This window comes from Oncorhynchus keta, chromosome 11, assembly GCF_023373465.1.
Source record: "Oncorhynchus keta strain PuntledgeMale-10-30-2019 chromosome 11, Oket_V2, whole genome shotgun sequence".
Classification (NCBI taxonomy): Eukaryota; Metazoa; Chordata; class Actinopteri; order Salmoniformes; family Salmonidae; genus Oncorhynchus; species Oncorhynchus keta.
In genome coordinates this window covers 3774317-3784458 of record NC_068431.1, presented here as the reverse complement: position 1 = coordinate 3784458, position 10142 = coordinate 3774317, and the positions used below count along the sequence as shown (strand labels likewise).

The following is a 10142-nucleotide window of genomic DNA, read 5'->3' as shown; positions in this document are numbered from 1 at the left end:
CAACTTAGTGTATGTAATCTTCCGAAACCCATGAGAATTGTGATACAGTGAATAAGTGAAATAATCTGTCTAAACAATTGTTGGAAAAAGTATTTCTGTCATGCACAAAGTAGATGTCCTACAATAACTGACTCTCCAAAACTATAGTTTGTTAACAAGAAATTTGTGGAGTGGTTGAAACACGTAGGTTGAAGTCATTAAAACTAGTTTATGTAGTTGTTGTTACTTTACAGCCTTATTCTAAAATGTATTAAATTGTTGTTTTTTCTCATCAATCTACACAAAATTCCTCATAAAGACAAAGTAAAAATATATATATATATATATATATATATATATTTTTTTTTTCAAATTTATAAAAAATAATAAAATCCTTATTTACGTAAGTATTCAGACCCTTTGCTATGAGACTCGAAATTCAGCTCAGGTGCATCCTGTTTCCATTGATCATCCTTGAAATGTTTCTACAATTTGGGAGGGCCAGGAGGGCAACTATTTCCTCTGGTCTAAAAAAAATATCCCTATGCCCCATGGCAGTGATTGGGGACACTGCCCTGTGCAGGGTGCAGTCCTTCGGATGGGACGTTAAACGGGTGTCCTGACTCTCTGAGGTCATTAAAGATCCCATGGTACTTATCGTCAGAGTAGGGGTGTTAACCCCGGTGTCCTGACTCTCTGTGGTCACTAAAGATCCCATGGTACTTATCGTAAGAGTAGGGGTGTTAACCCCGGTGTCCTGACTCTCTAAGGTCATTAAAGATCCCATGGTACTTATCGTAAGAATAGGGGTGTTAACCCCGGTGTCCTGACTCTCTGTGGTCACTAAAGATCCCATGGTACTTATCGTAAGAGTAGGGGTGTTAACCCCGGTGTCCTGACTCTCTGTGGTCACTAAAGATCCCATGGTACTTATCGTAAGAGTAGGGGTGTTAACCCCGGTGTCCTGGCTAAATTCCCAATCTGGACTTCATACCATCATGGCCACCTAATCATCCCCAGCTTCCAATTGACTCATTCATCCCCCTCCTCTCCCCTGGAACTTCCCCAGGTCGTTGCTGTAAATGGGAATGTGTTCAGTCAACTTACCTGGTTAAATAAACTTGATTGTAGTCCACCTGTCATCAAGGGTGGCTATTTGAAGAATCTCAAATATAAAATCTATTTTGATTTGTTTAACCCTTTTTTTGGTTACTACATGATTCCATATGTGTTATTTCAAAGTTTTGATGTCTTCACTTTTATTCTACAATGTAGAAAATAGTCCAAATAAATGAAAAACCCTTGAATATGTGTTTATCCCTCCAGGCTACCACGCGCCACTGGATCTGTACCCAGAGTTCCACCGTATATCCCGGGACCCGTCTCTCCACGCGGTCCCAAAGGGCCGGCCCGTCAGTGTCTGTGTTGGGAAAGAGTGGTACCGGTTCCCCTCCAGCTTTCTGCTGCCCAACAAGTCAGTCTTTCTCGCTCTCTCTGAGTGTTTCTTTGTATACCTCTTTGTTGATACCACATACATTGTCAAGCATTTCACACATATTATCCAGATACTGACTTAGCACTATGGCAGCTTCCCACAAGGCTTTAGGTTTCTGAGTGTCTCTGTGGTCTATAGCAGCATCCCACAAGGCTTTAGGTTTCTGAGTGTCTCTGTGGTCTATAGCAGCTTCCCACAAGGCTTTAGGTTTCTGAGTGTCTCTGTGTGGTCTATAGCAGCTTCCCACAAGGCTTTAGGTTTCTGAGTGTCTCTGTGGTCTATAGCAGCATCCCACAAGGCTTTAGGTTTCTGTGTCTCTGTGGTCTATAGCAGCTTCCCACAAGGCTTTAGGTTTCTGAGTGTCTCTGTGTGGTCTATAGCAGCATCCCACAAGGCTTTAGGTTTCTGAGTGTCTCTGTGGTCTATAGCAGCATCCCACAAGGCTTTAGGTTTCTGAGTGTCTCTGTGTGGTCTATAGCAGCATCCCACAAGGCTTTAGGTTTCTGAGTGTCTCTGTGGTCTATAGCAGCATCCCACAAGGCTTTAGGTTTCTGAGTGTCTCTGTGGTCTATAGCAGCATCCCACAAGGCTTTAGGTTTCTGAGTGTCTCTGTGGTCTATAGCAGCTTCCCACAAGGCTTTAGGTTTCTGAGTGTCTCTGTGTGGTCTATAGCAGCATCCCACAAGGCTTTAGGTTTGAGTGTCTCTGTGTGGTCTATAGCAGCATCCCACAAGGCTTTAGGTTTCTGAGTGTCTCTGTGGGGTCTATAGCAGCTTCCCACAAGGCTTTAGGTTTCTGAGTGGTCTATAGCAGCTTTCCACAAGGCTTTAGGTTTCTGAGTGTTCTTGATTTCATTGTGTTAGAATGCCAGTGTGTGACTCCGCCCTCTCTTCAGCTGGCAGCTGCAGTTCATCCAATCAGAGTTCAGAGGGCAGCTGCCCCAGCCGTACGCTGACGGCCCATTTGCTACTCAAACTATCCCCGCCCACATGAACGACCAGAACCTGGAGGAGCCAACAAGATACGTGAGTCTCTGACCTCTGTTGTGTGGCCGCTGTGTTGTGTGGTGGGTGTGTTGGCAGAGGTTTAAAAAGTACCCAATTGTCATACTTAAGAGGTAAGATACCTTAATAGAAAATCACTCAAGTGAAAGTCACCCAGTAAAATACTACTTGTATTGAGTAAAGCTTTAAGTTTAAGTTTTAAATTTACTTAAATCAAATACATTTTTATTTGTCACGTACAAAGTAGGGTTGGGAGATGTCAACCTTTGTAATATCGTGGTTATGTACTCAATAAAACATTGTGATATACGATGGTATAAAAAAAAATATGTTGAAAGATAATGTTGTTGAAAGCCTGGGCAAAGTGGCTAAACTGAAGTAGAGGCAAATCTCTTCCAGTAATTCCTTTGTGGTGGAGCTTCAGCATGGAACAGGTGTGTCTGTGTGGTCAACACATGATGGAACAAAGTTGAGTCACCTGATGAGGAACGGGCTGTCTTACCGTTGAAGCCTAGGTTGTGTGTCATGAGTTAGATTATAAATCATGGGCTGGACAGAAGCGAAGTGTACCGTCTTCAGAACTTGATTTGCCTCATCGTCTCTTAATATGCATCTCTCATAAAGCTGTGATTGTGAATAGCCTATGCCTAAGGCCCATAGACTGCCACTTTCATTCTTAGTCTTTTTTTAAAGCGTCAAATGCCAAATTCCATTGGCCCAGCAGTAGACTGTAGGTCAGATACATCCTGTAAAGAAAAACATGTTTTTAACTTCACTGGGGTAGGGGGCAGCATTTGGAATTTTGGATGAAAAGCATGCCCAAATTAAACTGCCTGCTACTCAGGCCCAGAAGCTAGGATATGCATATAATTTAGTAGATTTGGATAGAAAACACTAAAGTTTCCAAAACTGTTAAAATAATGTATGTGAGTGTAACAGAACTGATATGGCAGGCGAAAACCCAACATGGAAGTACTATTATTTTGAAAGGCTGTTTTTCCATTGAAAGCCTATCCACCACACAAAGACTTAGGATCCAGTCCACGGGCTCTGTGGCTTCCTCAATATGTGACCAGTCTTTAGGCATCGTTTCAGTCTTTTACTCTGAAGAATGAGGGAGATACAGCACTTTCAATCAGTGGCCAGTGGAAATTTCCATTCATCAGCCATGCGCCTGATCGGCCTTTCTTGTTTCTCCTTTCCTATTCACAAAGCTTTTGTCCGGTTTAAATATCATTGATTATTTATGACAAAAACAACCAGAGGATTGATGTTAAACATCGTTTGGCATGTTTCTACTAACTTTTATTGTCCTTTTTTTTTAAAAATTGTCTGGAATTAGTGTACGCGCCTTAATTAAGCATTCGAATTACTGGACAAAATGTGCAAACAAAAAGGATGTATTTGGTCATAAAGAGGGACATTGTCGAACAAAGCAAAAATTTATTGTCTAACATGGAGATCTGGGAGTGCCACCAGATGAAGATCATCAAAGATAACTGATAAATTTTAATGCTATTTCTGAATTTTGTGACACTCTCCTTGGCTGGAAAATGGCTGTATGGGTTTCTGTGGCTAGGTGCAGACCTAACATAATCGCAAAGTGTGCTTTCTCCGTAAAGCCTTTTTGAAATCTGACACAGCGGTTGCATTAAGGAGAAGTTTATTTTTATTCGTAAGTTTAACACTTGTATCTTTTATCAATGTTTGATGAGTATTTCTATAATTTGATGTGGCTTTCTGCACTTTCACCGGATGTTTGTTTGAGACGATGCATTTCTGAACATAACGCGCCAATGTAAACTGAGATTTTTGGATATAAATATGAACTTTATCGAACATAACATACATGTATTCTGTAACATGAAGTCCTATGAGTGCCATCTGATGAAGATCATCAAAGGTTAGTGATTCATTTTCTTTATTTCTGCTTTTTGTGAATCCTCTCTTTCGCTGGAAAAAGGGCTGTATGCTTTTCTGTGACTAGGTGCTGATCTAACATAATCGCATGGTGTGCTTTCGCAGTAAAGCCTTTTTGAAATCGGACACTGTGGTTGGATTTACAAGAAGTTTATCTTTAAAATGGTGGATAATACTTGTATGTTTGAGGAATTTTAATTATGGGATTTCTGTTGTTTTGAATTTGGCGCCCTGCAATTTCACTGGCTGTTTTCTTGGTGGGACGCTAGCATCCCACATATCCCAGAGAGGTTTTAACAGAGAAAGGAAGTGCAACAAAATAGCCTCCAAGTTTTCAACCAATTTAGAATGTGAAATTGTCTTACCAGATGAGGTGAGGAACCCACGTTGCTTCTAGAGCATTCCGAAGTCATGCACAACTCCAAATGACCTGTCGGTATGAATCGTATCAGTTTTACCCTGAGCCAAAATCAATGCTCTAGTAAGAGCAAACAATTCTGCAGCCTGAGCTGACAGATGGGGTGGTAGTTTAACACTTTCTAAACTAGTGGCAGCCTGAGCTGACAGATGGGGTGATAGGTTAACACTTTCTAAGCTAGTGGCAGCTGTAGGTACTGCATAAGCCACGAATGGTTCACCTTGTGGTGATTTTTGAGCGGAACCATCAACAAATAGTTCCAAATCAGCATTTAATTAAAGGCACATCAGATAAATTGTGGGCGTGGCTTACAGACCTGCTCAACCCGGACAGCACAATCATAGGGCTCACCATCATCATCAGTTGGTAAAGAGTGGCAGGGTTTAGGACGCTCAGTGCTTCAGTGTGACATGAGACATTGTTCACAGCACATTGTGGTAATGGAGCAGCCTTGCTGGGGTGAAGTGAGCAGTCTGTGCCTGTGAAATGAGAGCATGAATGACATGAACAGTTAGTTGGCACATTTTCACAAACAAAAAGGGCTAAAACGTTTGTCAAGTGGCTGCAAACCCTCAGGACTTTATCTTGTCCTTCATCTCCATCTTGTGGCCATGGGTGACATTGGTGTGGAACATGAATTCACGATGCACTCATTCATTACACTCATTCATTACACTCATTCATTAATGGGGTACCCTCTTTATTTGTTTAGTTCTATAACGCTATTTAAATGTCTTAATCAATAAATTAACTAATTCCAGGCTTATTTTAATTTGGTTTGCTTAAATTAAATTCCAAATATTTGTCAACTTAATTCTCACTACATAAATTAAATTCCTGAGATTTCAGGTATTCTTACTACCTGTGTCAACTCACTTGAAAACCAGGAATCAGTTACATCAACAACGCCTTTTCACATTTTGTACACAGGCCTTCTACACAAGGCTCAAATCATTAACTTTTAAAACATAGAATTCTAAAATCTTTACCGGTAAAGTGAAGCAAAGGTTAGTTGGGACAATACTGCTACCACTTCACAAGCAGGCGGACAGAAAATGGTATTGTTGGAAATCAGTCATAACTCCTTCAGTCAGTAGCTTAGTTATACGTTTGTAAAACTACAGTCTACAGTCCTTGTAGATTTTAAAAAGAAAATGAATTATCTTTGAAAGACAGGGTCCTGAAATCCTTTTTTTTGCTGAGTTTATATGGAAAAGAAGATTATTTTTTTTAATTTTTTTATATTTTTTTTAAACCTTTAGGAAGGTCTAAAGGAGTCCACTGAGTTACAATAGTACTCTTATTCATTCCAATACCAAATTAATTCCCCTTAAACAAATGTCATATACTTCAAGGCTAATTTTCTAATTGTCTTCAAACTTATATCAAGACAATTTAAAAAATAATAACAATAAACTTTCCATCAATGTTAAATAAAACAGCAGGAAATGCTTTAAGCATCTCCATTACAAAACAATCATCAAAATAAATCACAAAAAGCAACCTGAAAACAACGATAACCCACTAACTTCACCCATAAATAATTTCCTCCATCGCAGTCATTACTACACCAGGTGGTTAATGCTAATTTTCTACATACCTTTGCCATTTATCTCAGTCAGGAACTCGGGGAAGAATGGTCACAGCACCCACACGTTTTTTGCGTTTCCTAAACTTCACTTAATCAATCCAATTCTCAGTCTGTCATCTTGTAATTGTAAATGGATGTCCACATGCACGCCTAGTTTGTAAGATGTATATCTCCAGCTTTCCGCCTCACGTCCCATTAATAATCCACAGTCCATCTCTCTCCCGGAAACTTCCACTGCCGGCCCAGTGCAGTTTCTTCTTTTCCATATAAACTCAGCAAAAAAAGGATTTCAGGACCCTGTCTTTCAAAGATAATTCATAAAAATCCAAATACCTTCACAGAACTTCATTTAAAGTGTTTAAACACTGTTTCCCTTGTTCAATGAACCAAAACATTTTTATGAACATGCACCTGTGGAACGATCGTTAAGACACTAACAGCTTACAGACATGAACCCTTAGGACACTAAAGAGGCCTTTCTACTGACTGAAAAATACCAAAAGAAAGATGCAAATGACAGAATATGAGTGTCATTTGTTACTAGCATGTTATTGACTTCATGACCCTTGTATTTTAGGCTACATATGTGAATATGGGTTATTTTGAGCACTTCTGGGTTGCTTTACTGTTTTCACTGCTTTACTTGAAGGCTTGTCAGAAGTAGGTATGACGATGTTATTTATGTTTGAGCTGATAGTGCACACTAGTGGTCTTCCTACTAGGACACACAACCTCATTGCTAACAGTGTAACTCTGGTTCATAGGCACATGATTACTGCATACAACAGCTGAGGCATTCAGGGCAGTTAAGAGGGGCACACATTAGGTTACTTACATTGTGTCTACCAACACCCCTGGTATAATGTACATTTTAATGAAGCATTATGACAACTCAGCGACACAATGGAAGGGATTATCTAAGATGGGCTTGAATCATTGATAAATCAATCTCTCAACACAGCCTTGAAAAGCGTGGACAGAGTCCAGTAGCCAAAATGAATTGAATGGACTCCATCATTCCTGTAAAAGCAGTTTCCAGAATGTGTCAAAGTGATTCCAACAGAGCTTCTGGTTGTGTTGTTGTTTCAGGTGGACGTGCGTCAGTGCCATTACCTTGTGGATCTGGACCTAGAGACCTCAGCACCCAGAGAGCCGCGCTACGCTGACAACACAGACTGGAGTGTCATCGCATCCAAACCCTTTCTAAACGCTGCCAGGTACAAACAGACATGAGATATATAGATGATAGATATATATTTATACACACAGGGCATTTGGAAAGTATTCAGAACCCTTTTCCACGTTTTGTTATGTTACAGCCTTGTTCTAAAATTAGGAAAAAGTTTTTTTCCCCTTATCAATCTACACAATATACCCCATAATGACAAAGCGAAAACAGGTTTTTTAGAAGTTTTTGCAAATGTTCTCAAAATAAAAACAGATACTTTTTTGCCCCACTGTATGTAAATAAGGTATTTAGTCAGCCACCAATTGTGCAAGTTCTCCCACTTAAAAAGATGAGAGGCCTGTAATTTTCATCATAGGTACACTTCAACTATGACAGACAAAATGAGAAAAAAAATCCAGAAAATCACATTGTATAATTTTTTATGAATTTATTTGAAAATTATGGTGGAAAATAAGTATTTGGTCACCTACAAACAAGTAAGATTTCTGTCTCTCACAGACCTGTAACTTCTTCTTTAAGAGGCTCCTCTGTCCTCCACTCGTTACCTGTATTAATGGCACCTGTTTGAACTTGTTATCAGTATAAAAGACAACTGTCCACAACCTCAAACAGTCACACTCCAAACTCCACTATGGCCAAGACCAAAGAGCTGTCAAGGACACCATAAACAAAATTGTAGACCTGCACCAGGCTGGGAAGACTGAATCTGCAATAGGTAAGCAGCTTGGTTTGAAGAAATCAACTGTGAGCAATTATTAGGAAATGGAAGACATACAAGACCACTGATAAACTCCCTCGATCTGGGGCTCCACGCAAGATCTCACCCCGTGGGGTCAAAATGATCACAAGAACGCAAAAATCCCAGAACCACACGGGGGGACCTAGTGAATGACCTGCAGAGAGCTGGGACCAAAGTAAAAAAGCCTACCATCAGTAACACACTACGCCGCCAGGGACTCAAATCCTGCAGTGCCAGACGTGTCCCCCTGCTTAAGCCAGTACATGTCCAGGCCCGTCTGAAGTTTTCTAGAGAGCATTTGGATGATTCAGAAGAATATTGGGAGAATGTCATATGGTCAGATTAAACCAAACTAGTTAGTAAATACAGTAGAATAGAATACAGTATATACACATGAGATGAGTAACACAGTATGTGTAAACATTATTAAAGTGACTAGTTAGTAAATCCAGTAGAGTAGAATACAGTATACACATATGAGATGAGTAAAGCAGTATGTAAACATTATTAAAATGACTAGGCTGTAATATAACAATGTTGTAGAATAATAGTGAAGACATCAAAACTATGAAATAACACTTATGGAATAACCAAAAAAGTGTTAAACAGATCTAAATATATTTTATATTTGAGTTTATTCAAAGTCGCAACCCTTTTGCCTTGATGACAGCTTTGCAAACTCTTGGTATTCTCTCAACCAGCCTCACCTGGAATGCTTTTCCAACAGTTGAAGGATTTCCCACATATCCTGAGCACTTGTTGGCTGCTTTTCCTTCACTCTGCGTTCCAACTCATCCCAAACCGAGTCAATGTGCGGTGGTACAGGATAGAGGTCATTTGTACATGTAGGTGGGGGTGAAGTGACTATGCATAGGTAATAAACAGCAAGTATCAGCAGTGTACATGTAGGTGGGGGTGAAGTGACTATGCATAGATAATAAACAGAGAGTACATGTAGGTGGGGGTGAAGTGACTATGCATAGATAATAAACAGAGAGTACATGTAGGTAGGGGTGAAGTGACTATGTATAGATAATAAACAGAGAGTACATGTAGGTAGGGGTGAAGTGACTATGCATAGATAATAGTGAACAGCAGTGTACATGTAGGTAGGGGTGTAGTGACTATGCATAGATAATAAACAGAGTGTACATGTAGGTAGGGGTGAAGTGACTATGCATAGATAATAAACAGTGAGTAGCAGCAGTGTACATGTAGGTAGGGGTGAAGTGACTATGTATAGATAATAAACAGAGAGTACATGTAGGTAGGGGTGAAGTGACTATGTATAGATAATAAACAGAGAGTACATGTAGGTAGGGGTGAAGTGACTATGCATAGATAATAAACAGCAAGTATCAGCAGTGTACAAAACAAATGGAGGGGGTGTCAATGTAAATTGTCCAGGTGGCCATTTGATTAATTGTTCAGCAGTCTTATGGCTTGGGGTTAGAAGCTGTTAAGGAGCCTTTTGGTCCAAGACTTGGCGCGCCGGTACCGCTCTGCGGTAGCAGAGAAAACAATCTGTGACTTGGGTGACTGGAGTCTATGACAATTTTATGGACTTTCCTCTGACACCGCCTAGTATGGATGGCAGGAAGCTTGGCCCCTGTGATGTACTGGGCTGTACGCACTACCCTCTGTAGCGCCTTACGGTCAGATGCCGAGCAGTTGCCATACCAGGTGGTGAAGCAACCAGGATGCTCTCTGGTGCAGCTGAAGAACTTTGAGAATCTGGGGACCCATGCCAAGTATTTTCAGTCTCCTAAAGAGGAAAAGGTGGTGTTGTGCCCTCTTCACATTTGTC

The 10142-nt window shown here is 40.4% G+C and overlaps 1 protein-coding gene across 29 annotated transcripts in view; it reads left to right on the top strand.

Annotated features, from left to right (window-relative positions):
• Positions 1-10142, top strand: part of alg9 (ALG9 alpha-1,2-mannosyltransferase) — a 79094-nt gene that overhangs the window by 46529 nt on the left and 22423 nt on the right. For all 29 annotated transcript variants that reach the window (XR_008146753.1, XR_008146751.1, XR_008146752.1 and 26 more), the window contains exons 12-14: positions 1306-1453; positions 2370-2499; positions 7497-7624. Coding sequence is in view for 21 of the 29 variants with exons in the window: in XM_052529170.1 (XP_052385130.1) it covers positions 1306-1453; positions 2370-2499; positions 7497-7624 (406 nt within the window). In the remaining 8 variants the exon portion in view is untranslated. The remainder of the gene's footprint in view (positions 1-1305; positions 1454-2369; positions 2500-7496; positions 7625-10142) is intronic.